We start from the raw sequence: 15,258 nt of genomic DNA on the forward strand, positions 1-15,258 counted from the left end.
ATGAGGAAGCCAGTTATCTTAGGTGGAAATCTTGGAGAAGGAAGAGAGAACCAGTTTGAATCTCACAAACAGAGGGAACACAACCCCTCTTTGTGGAGGTCAGGATTTGCCAATTTATGGAAAATAGTGTTGATTTCCTTGGACTACAGTATGCAGTAGGAATGTAAAGTCAATTTATTAATTAGCAGTGATTTACTGGGGTCCATTTCCCCAACAGATAGGACAAGAGATATGTTAAGAGGATGGGGAAGGGCTTAGCACACCCAGCACTCCATGCCTAAGCATACGTGCCTTTCTTCACTTCTACCCTTTGGTTTTATACATACAAAAGGCAGAATATCAATCTCTCAGGAGAAAGGACAAAAAATTCTGACTGCCCCTCACTACTCAGAGCAGATTGCAAAAGGAAGATGACCTGAATGAAATAAATTACTGATACTTGATAGTTCCCAAATGTGTTAGTTAATAGAACAATAACCTACTTTAACCGCACTGCTGCTGCCTTGTCTTCCTGCAGGGTCTGAAAAAAATGCAACAGTGCAAAAGAGATGGAGCATCTACAGGAAATAAATCTGACCTACACATGTTCACCCAGCAATCAGATGCACCAGAAACTTCAAATCAGAACTCCTCTGACCTTGGAAAGGACTTCTTTCACAAACTTACTTTCTTCTCAGTTCAGACTAAAAAGTTGGGGTTATTTCCCCTCATCAAAAATACTTCCTCTGTCCCCTCAAATTTCTGAAATCTTGTTACAAGTAAGATAGACACTGTACACACTTAAAAAAAAGCCCACCAAAAAATAAAGTAAAGCACCTAGAATAAGATATCACATGGACTTCCAAGAAGCTGTTAAGCAAGACAGAAGATGATCTACAGGCTAATGGGTGAACAAATAATCAAATAAATAGTGCCAGAACAACCCTCTACTATTTTATGCAACAGGATCATTCAGCTGTTTGTTTATTAAACAATATAAGGATTGCAGCCATTTCTGCCACAGGATTCAGTCCAAGTTTCCCTAAATTTGATAGCCCTGGATCAAGTCCATGGTAAATATCCAGTGTAAATTTAATCCTACAAACAAATGTCCACATAGATTCAGCTCTACAAACATTTAAACAGATATTTTACTATTATTATTTTGATAGCACATTACACATGCATATGAATCTTTCCAGCCCATTGATTCCCAGCTGCTGAGGTAGGCATGATCTAGAAGAAAGAAGCCATTAGCTCTGGAGAGCATCAGAGACCACGTCAATCAATTCCTACAGTCTGACCTGGCTGGGCTCCTCACCAACAACACCCGTGTGGCTGGCAGAGTCAAGAAGGCAGCAGGAATACTGGGAAGGAGAGGGAGAAGCTGAGATATGAGAAATGAGGTGACAGTAGGAGTAGCAAGACCAATATACAAAACAGGTCAGGAACTCTTGCAGCCGATCACTTCAGCAAGGAGACACTGCCTTTTGAACCCTGCACTGGCAGGCAGCTTCTCTGCTGCTCTGAGCACAAACTGCCTGCCTCCAGAGCCTTCCCAAGTCCTCATGTGACCCAGCATTTCCTCTGCCCTGCAGCAAGGTTCACATCTCCCAAGAGTTATTAGCTGGCTACAGCTATTACTGGATTTTAAAGCTGGCACATCTGCATCCTTTCAAAAGGTTTCAACAAGGTTTGTGGCTCTAAGGCAACCCTTGAGAGGCATTAATTTTTCTTTTTGAGATTATTCTTTAAAACTGTTTTTGCCATTATGCCTACACAAAACATGCAGACACAGACAGAAGTCTTTAGAATCATTTGGCAGTGCACCCAATATTGACATGTGATAAAATTGTTTCCCAGTACGTTCTCAGCCTTGTGGTCTGGGGCTTTCGGCTGGTTTTTGACTGCAAGCTCTCAGCTGCAGGGTTACCTTTGTGGTAGGTATCGTAGAAATTTAAAACAATCAATTCTGATTCATACCCAAAACTCTGAGGTAATATTATAATAAAATTAATGAGAAAGAGATGCAATTCTGGCTACAGATTGATACTGTGGTCTTTGTTCCACATAGTAGGACCCCAGAAGTAAAAACTGTAAATATTTGTTTCAGAGTTACCTTGCAATGTTCATTTTTATTTTGGGGGTAAGATCTCGCCACCTTTAAGGTTGATTGCTCTAAGGTTGATACAGTTTTGGAAAAGCAAAGTTCTTTCCTGAAACTTCCTTTACAGCTGAAAAATTCAGCTTTCAAGAGCAACTTCATCTTTATTGTTTCTACGTGCTTTGATTGCATGTCATGCCTAGGAAATAAAGTCACGTCACATTCAGAATACATTCTTTAAACGTGAGAGGGTCCAAACAGCAGGGCTGACAAAAAGAAGGAACTTGAATCCATTGCATTATTTCCTTCATGTAGGGTGACAGAAGTTACAGACCATGTGAAACTTTTTACAACAGTACATGCCTCTTGTTATCAAATTCCAACCAATCTCACACATGTAAGTCTTAAGAAAAACAAAGAAAATAAAAAAACCCAAACAAAAAGATGGGGGGGGGGGGGGAAATACAAAAAAAAAATATCAATCAAACCAAAAACCCACAAAACCTCCACATCCAGGGATGTCATTACTTTCAAATAAAGAGAAAATGTGTCCATGCATCTCAAAATAATCTACATCACCAGCACACTGCCATGCCAGCTCTGAACTGTATGCAGAATGAAACTAAATATAACTGAAGCAAAACAGCTCTTTTACAATCTTTTTCCTTTGGGACTGTATTTCATGCAGTTCTGTGTATTTAGCTCTGGGATGAAAGTCAGTGGCTGCTGTCTCATTTCCCTCATGAGCCTCTCTGTCTTTATGTACCACATGAGAAGGTAAGAGTACAGGAACTTCCTCACTTCCTCAGGCATAAAGGCAAAAACCAATTCTAAAAATCAAGGCTTTATACATTTGCTTTACATTGGAATCACCAAATCAATGTTCCTCCAATCACATAAATTCATAACAGTCTCAATAAATTAATTAGTGAATTCACACAGGAAGGGAATAGTCTCACCATGAAGAAAGCAATACTTCATATTTCAGTAGTTGGAGCACAAATGTTATTTGGCAAGAGGCAAAAATCAAGTGATTTTCCAGCTATTTAAACACAAAGCACAGCTTCAAGCTAATTAATGCTGTACCACACGAGCCAAACTCTAATAAATTTGTAAAGAGTGGAAGAGGCTTATGCAAAAACCATCATTGAGCTAATAATATATGAACCCTTGCTCCACTGTGAAGTTCTGTGAGTGAAACAACCCACCCTGCAGTTTTATACAAATAAACAGAAGCCCCTTTTCAGATAGAATATGGATGTAACTCTTCTTCCAGACAAAGACTGACTTCTGTAAATCCCACAGTCCTAATGGGACAAGAAAACAAGACTGTCCTCCTTGAACTATACCAGGAAGGGAAGATGTATTCATTGGAAGGGTATGGAATAAAGTCCCACAAGACAAAAAGAAATCCCAAATGCCTTATTTAAAATAAACCTAGGTCCTTGCACTGTCATTCATTTTGACTGACTGATTAATAGCTGGTATTATTCTTCACTAGGATGCCAAAATAAACCAATCTCACAGGTTGCTGGATTTATTTTTGAATTCAATTCTTTATTTTCAAAACTGGTTCTGACTGGCTGCAAAAGGACTGGGCAAATCAACATTAACATCAATGAAACTTGCTTCTTGTTGAGCATACCAATCAAATAAGCAAATGCACAAAGACTGCTTTTAAACAGACGTTGATTAATATTGGTCTTTCCTCCCAGAAATTGATTTTCTCTGGCAATTAAATACTGTCCTGACAAATATAGTTTTAACTGTGCCCTGAAATTGATAACATTGCTCCTCAGACCAGTTTCCTTTCCATTTCACTGCACCTCTGGCCCTAACCCCCAAACCTGTAACTTAGACAGACAATCCTGCCCCTTCAATTTTCTTTCTGAAGCATCTTCGTGTTGCCCCCTACTTTCCTTTTTACACAAGAAAGATTATCAAGAATATCAGGTTCTCAGTACTTAAAAAGCTTTCCTCTGCTGTGACACAAAAAGGAGACAACCCAATGGTGGCTGAACACCTGCTATGCAAAGCTGCACTCCTCTTTCAGGAGCCACATTTGCCATTACCCTTTTATTCTTCTCTCTCCATATTAGCCTTTTTCTGATCCTCTCATTACATCCTGGTACTGTAAGTTCTCTCACCCGGTGCTAAAAATGAAAATCACATAGAAATTACAATCTCTGTTACAATTCTAAATTGGCTGTCTGGTGGCTATCTATCCATTCTTTACTGGTTTGTCCATGGCAACACTGGGACCACAGGTAGGATGGAAGCAAAAATGAATGAATTGTTCCACCTTTATTTTCTTGGAACACAATCAAGTACCTGCATTTGAACTTCATGGGTAAAAAACACTCTCATTTATAGCCATGTGATAGTCAATGCCTTCATACTCTGTACATTCTGATGTTTTACACTAGAAACCCACTGCAGTCCAGAAGCATTTCATGTTGGAAAAGCTACTTTAGCTATTCTTAATACTTGAGAAAAGTACTTTTAATTTTTTTAATTTAATATTCAAATTGATTAATGCTGACAGCTTCTTTTGGCAATAGAACTATCACTGAAGGAATGATAAATTTGTTCTCAATGGGCTTATTAATGATTGGCATGTCTGACATTTGACAGGGACCAAGAATTGTCGGCTCTGACTAAACCACTGGTGATGGTTTATACTGCAGGTACATGAGCCTTATTTAACAGACAACCTAAGATCTCTACAGCTTCCTGAAAGCAGGTTGTAGCAAGGTGGGTGTTTTCTCTCCTCATAAATAACAAGCAATAAGACAAGAGAAAAGGCCTCAAGTAGAGCCAGAGCAGGATTAGATTGGGTATGAGGAAAAATTTCTTCATGGAAAGGGCTGTCAAGCACTGGAACAGGCCATCCCTGCAGGCTTCTAAGATATGCAGATGTGACACTTAGGGACATAATTTAGTGGTGGCCTTAGCAGTTCTGGGTTAATGGTTGGACTCAATTATGTAAGAGGTCATTTTCAACCTTACCAATTCTATGACTGGGGAAAAGGGACATGCTACAGAGGAAAAAAGTTTACAATCTACCCCAGCTGAATCAAAGCTACAATATTACTCTTTTAACAGGTGGCCAACATTTATGCCATGCAATGAGAGGCTAGTATTTTACTTAAGACATATTTACCTGTAGAGAAGAGGTAGAGCTCTTCACTAGGCTCCAGAGACTTAAAAAACCAAAAACATCTGAACTGAATTTCACATAAGTTTCATTAGCACCACATAACTTTTGAAGTTTAACAGACTAAACTCTCACTGGTTTGACCTTGCATCTTTATGAAAAGAAAGATTAGATGCAATCTTCAGGATACAGGACTATCAACACTAAGTTGAAAGGAAAAGGTTAGACACATTCAACAAGAAGGAAAGAAGTAGCAAGGCAACAATATTTCAAGGCGTCATTTAAGATATCCACAATTCTAGTCAGACCATTGAAAATCCTTCCTTTATCAATAAGAATACCATCACCTCTTTTTGAAAGACTTAAAAGATTAGACAAAGGCCGACTGAAACCTAACTTTACACCTCCAGATCTTACTGCTCACCTTCTACTAGCTGGTCCAAGGAGGAAATCTTCTTGGAGCCATCAATTGTGTAGATTGTTCTCACTCCCTGGGGCAGGTTCACATTGTCGGACAGAGTTCGGGTCAGGTCAGCCAGGAGAGCTTCAAAGGACCTGAAGCGGTCAGGGGAGATGGCATATACAATCCCTTTGAAGTACCGGTCTCCATTACGGTAGAAACGAACTTTCTTGGCTTTCTTCTCAGAGCTCAGGGTCTGTAGAGTGCGGGTTCGGTAAAAGCTGCAGTGGGCACTGTGGGTAGGGCTGGGCAAACCATTCACCCGGGACCCTCTGCCATATCGCTGAGCTTTATCACGCTCATCAAAATGCTCCAGCTCCATATCTCTCCCAAGGGACATCTTGGAAGTTCAACCTAAGGAATGCACAAGAGGAGAGAAAAAGCTTAAGAAACTTAGAAGTTTTAAGGGAGCTGAATTTAAGACTTCCTGTTCTATACAATGCTCTTACAGAGGACTATTTCCTGGGTTGAGAAAAAAAATTGAATAAAACCATGCTACAGTCACGTGGTCATTTCACACATAAGCCTCTTGCCACGCCTTAAGAATTACATTTAAGTTAGATGTCCTAATAATGTCACTCATGAACCCAAATGCTAACGATAAGCAAACACTGAGAAGTGTTTGTTCAAATTCAGTATCTCGGAAAATGAGGTGACCAAGTTGACCTACTGGAAAAAAGGAATAAATGCATCAGCTTTCTACTTTTTCTCATGTTATATTCAGGGGCTATTTGAGTCTCATCTACCTTCTCAACTGTTCGCCCCCACTAAACTCTTGGTTCCAACTGTGATCTCAAGAGGTGTTGTTTCAGAAGGGCTGCCAGTTGCCAACAACTAAGTAATTAAGAAATTTTCAGAGGAATAGATCTGTCAGGTTGGCAATGAGAATCAGGACTATCACACATAGTGGGTCAATCCCAATGTTAAAAACTACCTGCATATTCCAACCATTGGTTTCCTCATAGCCTAAGCTTTGTAATACATTATTTCAGTTGTCTTTGCACCAATGCTTTTACACACTCTGAACCAACAGAAGGGCTCAAATGGCACAAAATTAAAGAAAAAATATATTAGGAGACAGTGTTTTTCAACGAGCAAGCTACTTCAAGGCTCTATGTCTTGCAAGATGTATTATTAATATCCTAAGCCAAATATTCAAATTGATTAAGGCCAACAGCTTCGTTTGCCATCACCAAAGGGGTGATAAAATCAGTGCCACTGAGCAAATAAGCAATCCATGTCTCCCATGTTTGACTGTGAGAAACACCCCTCAGCCTTGACCAAAACAATCCCAGTTGTTCAATACAGTTTACATAAACAGAAGTTGACATGTTCTGAAATAAAATCTAGGAGGCAAATACTTCTGTTACTTTTTGACAACCAACACAAGACTAAATAATACAAAGTGCACATTAATCTTTGCAAACAGAAGACACAAAAATACAAAAAAATAGAATAATCAAAAGATCATTAGGTTCTAAACATATTCATTTTAATTTAGGAGCCACCTAGATTTGCAGTTGTCTGCAGAATGGTAAAGCACTGAAAATTTATTTATAGCACAGATACATAGACCTAATTTAGAAGTGGCCTCTCTCATTGATTTCCAATAAAAAGACAAAAAACCAGCAAGCACTAGCTTTGTTTCAACCACTCATAATGATGTGACCATTAAGAAAAAAAAAGATGCATTCAAACCAGCTGTAGCACAGTGGGAGGAAATAGAAAACTTACAGATGCTCTTTGACTTGCAGAAGTTTGTATTAAACCAATGATTATACAGCTGGACCCTCATGCTGCAAAGCTGTAGGTGATGTGCTCAGCAACTTCTCAGAGCAGTCCATGTGCTGGACCAGCACAGGAACCTAAGGCAAATGTGGGGCCCTAGTGGAAATTATTTACCCTACTTTGGTTACAGCTCACAACTGACTTTGTTACACTGACACAGGATCATATGCTTATGTATAAATGCAGGATTTATATTTGTAAATCCTTCAGAAGTACCTACACATAGTACAGTGTATGGGTTTCTTATATATGTAAAAAAAAGACGAATCTCTGCTTTTCCCATGCACACTACATCCCATTTCAGTGAAATGAACAAGAACATTTGCTGTGGCATTTCACTCTATAGGTTAAATGCAAAATACAGCTTTGTGGCCACATTTTAGGATTGAGAACACACCATCACTGCTTCCATGTTAAAAAAATTTTGTCAGTTATTTCAATTCCCATCCATTTCCAGTGAGAACCTGTTATTCAGATTTAAACAATCCCAGAATGCACAATTCAGAAACTGTATCTCTGAAGCAATTCCCGTGCCAAGAAAAATGGATTTTTAGGTCTGCTATTATCTTTGCTTAAACCATCTCTAATACACCCCTTCAAAAAAAAAAAAAAAAAAGTTTAGACGAAGATATTCTCTTTCAGCTTTATTAATTTTGGATGAGGGGCAAGAAGAAGTGTGAGTCACTGTCTTTTCTTCCACACGTTTATGCTTTTATTAATACTATCTGTAATTCCCAAATACATCCTTAAAGCAGAAATAGACCTCCCCTTTAGCTCCACAGTCCTGGTATGTAGAGAAAAGCGTGTCTAAACCACAAGGTCAGAGCAGACAAAGAAATCCTAAACAATTTGATCTGATGTTTCCATTTATGTGTATAAATATATAATCTTATACAGGCAGATACGCAAAAACGAGCAGACACGCCCCTGAAAAACCACCACGCCAACACTTCACACCCTAACATCCTAACACCTATTAAAGAATTATTTATAATACAGGTGTGGATGAGCATTTCCATGAAAAAACCACGCATGCTGATAAAAAAAAACAACCACCACACTACGCCGCGATGTGACTGGGACCCAGCGCAGATCATACGGCGACTAAGCAGCCGGATGACCAGTAGCCACCGGGGGAGGGCGGCGGGTCTGGTGGGGGAACACGGATGCATGCGGCAGCGGGCTCACGAAAAGATGGGGTTTATTCTGCGGGGGTAGGGGAACCGTGTGCGACACACGCCCATTCCTCCGGAGCTGGCACCGGGCACCTCAGCCCCCCGCGGGATGCCCGAGCCTCGGGGCACCCGGGGCAGCGCCGCGCCCGCTCCCCGGGGCCGGACCCGCTCCCGCAGCCCGGCACTCGCTCCGCACCCGCGGAGCCGCCCGCAGAGCCCGGCAGAGGCCGCCGCCCCACACAATGGGCACAGGTGCATCGCTCCGCTCCGCGACCGCGCCCCGGCGGCTCCGCACGCCGCAGCCCCCGCGCAGGACAGGACAGGGCAGGACAGGGCAGGCACGGCCCCGGCCCCGGCTCCGGTGCTTACCTGTTCTCCTCAGCCTGGCGGGCACCTCCTCACTCAGACCTGCCGGCCGGGCGCGGAGGGAAGGCGGCGGCTCGGAATGGGAAGGGGCCAAAGAGCGGCGGCTCCCGCCCTCCCCCCGCGACCACCCGGCTGTAGGCGCAGTAGTTGCCGCAGAAAGCGGCTCTGCTGCCTTTGTTACGCCTCCCCTGGCTGTAGCGCGCTGCTGGGGAGCCCGGGCTGCAGCTGCTTCGCCTTTCTTCTGCTGCTGCCGGTTGCAGTGATTTGCATTAGCCCGGCCCTCATTGAAATGCGGCTCTTCACACCAGCCTCTCCCAGGCGCTCTCCAGAGGGCGGCGCCGCCGCCGCTGTCTCCCCCTCTCTCCCTCCCGTTGCGGGCCCGCTCTTCCATGGGCGCTGCGGGAATGCCGCCGCCGGAGCCGCTCCGGGCAGCGCGTCGGGTGCTAGCCGAGCCCTGCCGGGACCATCGGGCACCATCCCGGCGGGACCTCCCCGGGCCACATCCCGGCCCGCCCGGCGCCTCCCTCCGCCCCGGGCAGCCACGACCCGGGAGACGTGCCCGATCAGAGCTGCCTGTGCCCGGGGCAGAGCTGTGCCTGCCGAGGGGGGCATCTGGCCCGAGTCCGAAAAACGCCTTGGGAAGTAATTTTAGCAAATGGGTATGTTGGCACGTCCAGGAGGTTCGCCTGGGCGCGAGGTACTGAAATCCCACCGAGTTCCCAAAGCCCCATCACATGACTTGGGTGCTGAAGGTGGGATTGATGTGGAATTTAGGTATTAAAAGCAGGAGCTATGCTGATTCATACTACTCACTTAGTTACAGCTGACCTTGGAGGACTAACTTCCATAGATGTTACAATTTTTAGGATAAAATTTCTCAGAACAAGTATTTGGCTAAAGGCATCTCAGGTTTCATCTGACTGAGTCACCCAACCCCTGAGCCCATCAGGTCTTGGAGGATGTTTGCCAAGTCAACCTCCACACAAAACTTCAGCCATACTTGATGCTTTCTCCTCATAGGCTTGTTATTCTTCACTTTAGTGTAAAAATTTCAGTGATGAGATCCTTCTCGAGATGAAAGAGATGGTTTGCTTCCCTTTGTGCAGCAAAGACTACAGTCCTCTTCTGCTTGTCAGGTAAACAGCCTATGGTCCAGGGGGACATGGAAGAGAAGAAAACAACATAGTGTGTCCCTTCTGTTGGAGCTGCTCCACTCTGAAAGAATTAAAAATGCATTAGATCAGAGAGAGGGAATTAGTCTGTAACCTCATGGTTATGGCACTCATTTGGGAAGGACAAAAGATGGCTTTGTGTGTCTGTATTACGGACAATTTATGTGTTTTATATCCATAAATCCAGAGACAATCAGTGGAGCAGGGACTTAAGCCCAGGGTGCCCTGCTCCCTTTGACAGACCTTTAATCAGAATAGAGGCTCCTGTTTAATCTCTCTGAAGGGAAACCAAGCCTTCCATCTGCAAAAAATGTAAGAGGCTCAAAAGAAGGGGATGGAGCACTCCCTTTCTTTTCTTTTCCCCCAGAGAAGTCCACATGTATGTTCTCAGGAGACAGGAGATTCCCTAAAGGAGAAAAATTAATTGTAGCCTTGTCTTCATCATCCTGGAGGAGTTTTTTAATCACTAAAGAACAGAACAAACAGGAGTCTTCTGGCTACAGATTTTCCCCTAGATTTGAAAGAGAAATGAGCACCTAAAACCTTCAGAAAAAACCTCTGCTCAAATGAGTAATAGTATTAAAATACCTGAACATCAAAAAGAGTCAGAATTCAATGTCCAATTGTGTCCTCAGCACACTCTTACCACCTAGCTTAGTTTTTGTGGATCTTGTTCTAAGGCACTTAACTCTTCCCCTATGGACAATGAGGTGCAGAGTCACTTTACCATAAAGACTTGTTTTTCAGGTGCCAGTTCCTAAAAAATGAGCACATCCACATTGAATATTTCACCAGCTTTTAGTCTGTTGCGTTTGAAAATGTCCTGGCCTGTGCTTAGACAAAACAGATACCAGTGATATTGGCAACTTTGGTGTACGCGGGAGGAGAATGGAAACTAATATTAAAAGAATTCTGGTAGTCTTACAACAAAACTTTATTCTTTAAACCACTTCTTTTGTAGGTCAACAATCAAATAAAATATTCATGACAATCTTAAATGATAAGAAAAAGCAGACAATCACACAGATTAGAGATGGAAAATACCACTGTGGTCCTGAAAAAGGAGTGTTCTTTAACATTCTTCAGTGGTATTTTGTTCAGTTCATTGTAAATGTCTCATTTAAATGTCTTGGGGCTTCTGCTCCCCAAAGGAAACATCCCTTTAAAGTTGAATTCCTCCAATGATAAAGAATTTATTTTTTTCTGATGATCAGGTTAATGGAAGTTTCTTATGTTTCAACTCATTACTTCAGCTATAGTGCCCTGTATTCACGTACATAATTTATTTCTCCCATTGGTGTTTACATCTCTCTGGCATGTATTATTAACATCTAGCCTAAGTGTTCAAAATATTTCACAGATGTTCAAGAAAGGCCTTCACTCTGACTATATCAAAAAAAGGTCAAAAGAAAAGAATACAGTATAAATTAAGGCAGGAGTATAAACCCAGTAGGAAAGTATCTTTTAAAATATGTTGTTTTGTTCATTTGAAGTTTTGTGTCTAACATAAAGACACAACACAATAGTCTAGTCTGTTTGTCAAGCATTTTTACCATGCTTTTTTTTAAAGCACTTTAAAATATGCTTTACCTTTTTTCTTGTGTTTGTTCTCCATTTGAATTAAAAAAATGCTATTCCAAATAGAAAAAAAAACTTGAATAAAACATTTCAACAGCTATAGAATAATCCTGTTAACAAAGTATACTGTTAATAGAAAATTGTCTTTCCTTGTTGGACAGACTTTGAAATATAGTGTATTTCTAAGACCCCTGTAAATGCATCTTTATAAATCACAGTACAGTCATTTCACTTTGGATAAAGTAACTTAGATTTCTCATCTCCATTGACCAAGTTTTTCAGATCTAAGAGTCTTCCAACAGGTTCAACTTTTCTGAACATTTGTCATTTTTGAGCACCTTTGTCAAAGTAGAATCAGATACAGTTATGTCACCACCCAACACTCCTGTATCTTGAAGGCTGTACTGAATGCTTTGGAACACTGTTCTGGGAGCTTCTCTTTAGTTGGCTAACCACTGTGACCCCTAATTCCTTTTCAGAGTCACTGCTTTCCAGGACACAGTCTCCAGTCTTCTAAACGTGACCTAGATTCTTTGTTCATGCTGAATGACCTTGCATTCAGCTGTCTCAAAAAGCACGTTCAAATGATCCTGGCTCACTAAAGGATGTCAATTTCCCTACAGAAAAACTGTTTCTTCTTTGCATTATTTAGTGCTTTATGCATTTCATGTCATCTGAAAATTTTACCATTAATGTTGTTAAATATTTCTTCAGAGCCTCATAAATTTATGCAGCAGCAGAGGACAGCATTTTCTGAAATGCGGGACTCAATCCCCCACGGCAGCGGTGTCAAGGGTGTGTTTACAGCCCACTCCACTTCTCATCAGAGAGGCACTCAGCTCTCAGGATGCCACACCAGGCCAAGGGAACTGGTGCTAAGGCTGCTGCATATGCCCAGCTCAGCAAACAGCCGGTGCCAGCTCCCAGCAGGGATCTGAGCAACTGGAGCGGCACCAGCCAGCTGGGCACTGCAGAGCCGTGCGCCGGCCCGGGCTGGGCTGGGAGTCTGGCACCAGCCTCACGTCGGGAAAAACCCACTTCTGAGAAACAGCAGAACCCTACAAATTCCTCCAGCATTACCCAAGGGATGGTGGTTAGCTGTCCATACTTGCATTTGTAGATCCACCATTTAGCCGTTTCACAATTAATTATTGTGTGTTGCACTGATTTTGTACAATGCCAGTCACTTAATTAGGTTGATATACTGCAGGATGTCTGTCACTTTAGAGACACGTATGTCAGTGCAGTCATCTTCATCAATCATATCCAACAATTTCACCCAGAAAGCTTCCCAGTTTGACATGATCATTGTCACTAATCACACAATCATTTTTGGTATTGATTACATCAAATACCAGGACTCCATTTGTTTTACCTGCTAGTGATTCCAGCACATATAGAATTATAAAATCAAGGTCATATTTTTTGTGCTGTCCTTGGCTTTATCTATGTTCTACATCCTTAACATACTAGAATTTCTTGAATAGCAACATTAATTGTTCAGGCAGACTAGTAATAATTTCTTTTTAAATTACTCATGTACTTAAAATTATTTCCATATTATTTTAGGCAAAAACATATGGCATTCCTGACTGGAATGGGACCATATTATGAAGAAATATTAGTTGAATATTTCTGTCTGTTCTGCATTGTTATTGTAAAATTTCTCAGTGTTAATTTCTCATATGTTTGTCATTGATATTTCCTTTGAACAGACTTAAAATAATGGGCAAAAGAAAAGTTTTTGCTAGATTATTTGTCTTGTATTTCTCTTCATCGAGTCTGTGTTTAAAAAAAACCAATACTCTAACTGCACAACTGGATTTTTGAATCTGGTAAAATCATTCACTGTTACAGACTTTTTTCCTCATTTGTTTTCTTATAAATGACTTCTCCAAGAAATTAATCATTTTAAACTGCAGACCAGGAGTTAAGTCTCTTTACATAGAGCAGATATAATTACACGCTGGTCATTGGATAAAACATTCTTAAAGTTACTTCTACATCTTTTTCCTCTGGAAAGAGGTCTCATTTTAAAGGGAACACATTCAGTATTGGAATGTTATCTTATTTCACTTACTGATATCCTATGAATGCTTTAATTATGTCAAAGAAAGGCCTTCAGCTGAAGCATGGCATGTTAGACTTATATCTTTTATTTTTCTTTCAGACATATTATTTCAGGTATGAGTAAGGGCATGTTTAAAGAGCTCTTTTGCTGATTTGATTTGCCTGTATTGGTTACCATATTAAACCTAAAGCCCTGTCTTTTGGGTTTATAAATTATAAATGAACCATCCATGTGGCAGGTCAAATCCTGCCTGTGAAACAACTCTATCCATCTCCAAATATTCTCCATCATCATGTATAGATGATGTATAGAAAGATATATATTTGAGTTAACTCTTCCTATAATTTTTCTCCTTTGTTGCCAAGAAGCTGAATTTAAATAATTCTGAAATGTAGGATCTGAATTTTTGCTGGTCTTTGGTTTAAACAAGTTAAACAGAATTGATATTCTTTTCTGACTGCTAACCTTTAGCAGAAGCAATTTAAATAATTTAGAATATGTATGTTAACAATAACCTCAACTGAATCTCAGTGGTATTCACATGCTCTAGGCTGAAGATTTCAGGACCGTCTTTTTCATTTGGAGAGACAGCTGGAATGTTTTATGAATTTAAATGCACAAACTGCTTTGTTTTGTTTTTTTTTTGTTTTTGTTTTTTAATGACCTAAGAACAGCATATGTGGTAGTTTTGTTTACCAGCATTTTTAAAACAAGTTAGAGAGGCTAGGGTTGAGATACAATTTTTACAAACATTACTTTTAAGAAGGAGATGCTTCCCAAAAGAATTTAGAGTGTAAAATTCTTCACCAACTCTTGGCACTTTTGAAGTAAAGCCCCAAATAATACATTTTTGCCAAGTGGGTCTTGTCAGTCAGAAGAGGGCTGGAATATCACAGTAGCTCAGGCACGATTTTATGAGGAGAGGGAGGGAGGGATGGACGTAAGCTCATCCTCAGGTAGGTAATCAGCCAGTGTGTGTCCCAAGTCCCTAAGGGATATGTGAGGCACATCAACAGGAAACACCAGGGAAAACCTCAGGTCATTCAAGGAGGAGAAATGAAGTGGGAAGACTTTAGTGACACAAGAAATGCCTCAAATTTTCACTGCATAGGAATAGTGTTTTCACCTTCTAGATATTATTTTTCGTGTCGCACTGGCCATGTGAGGTTGTCAAGCAGTGTCTGCTGGGTTCCACAGCTCCTGTTACAACCCAGATCTGATCCTTTGGGCATTTTTCTGGGTGAGGATATGGATGCCATCCTCTCTCACAGTCCATTCCCAGCTTAGGGGTGTAAGGCAAAGCTCTTGCTGTAACTGCTACTCCTTACATTGTCTACACTGATGGTCCTTCCACTCAACCACCCCAGGACAAAGAGCTGCCGCAGGTAGAACTAATTCCATTGCTTTT

The 15,258-nt window shown here is 41.2% G+C and overlaps 1 protein-coding gene across 4 annotated transcripts in view; it reads right to left on the minus strand.

Annotated features, from left to right (window-relative positions):
• Positions 1-9,280, minus strand: part of DCLK1 (doublecortin like kinase 1) — a 228,292-nt gene extending 219,012 nt beyond the window's left edge. For 2 of the 4 annotated variants that reach the window (XM_066544911.1, XM_066544912.1), the window contains exons 1-2: positions 9,033-9,280; positions 5,665-6,054 (exon numbers count right to left, since the gene is read on the minus strand). In XM_066544911.1, coding sequence (XP_066401008.1) covers positions 5,665-6,040 — 376 coding nt within the window. In that variant the 5' untranslated portion in view covers positions 6,041-6,054; positions 9,033-9,280. The remainder of the gene's footprint in view (positions 1-5,664; positions 6,055-9,032) is intronic. The other 2 variants (XM_066544908.1, XM_066544909.1) reach the window with 2 other exon arrangements.
• Positions 9,281-15,258: the final 5,978 nt, after the last annotated feature.

Source organism: Molothrus aeneus, chromosome 2 (genome assembly GCF_037042795.1).
Source record: "Molothrus aeneus isolate 106 chromosome 2, BPBGC_Maene_1.0, whole genome shotgun sequence".
Classification (NCBI taxonomy): domain Eukaryota; kingdom Metazoa; phylum Chordata; class Aves; order Passeriformes; family Icteridae; genus Molothrus; species Molothrus aeneus.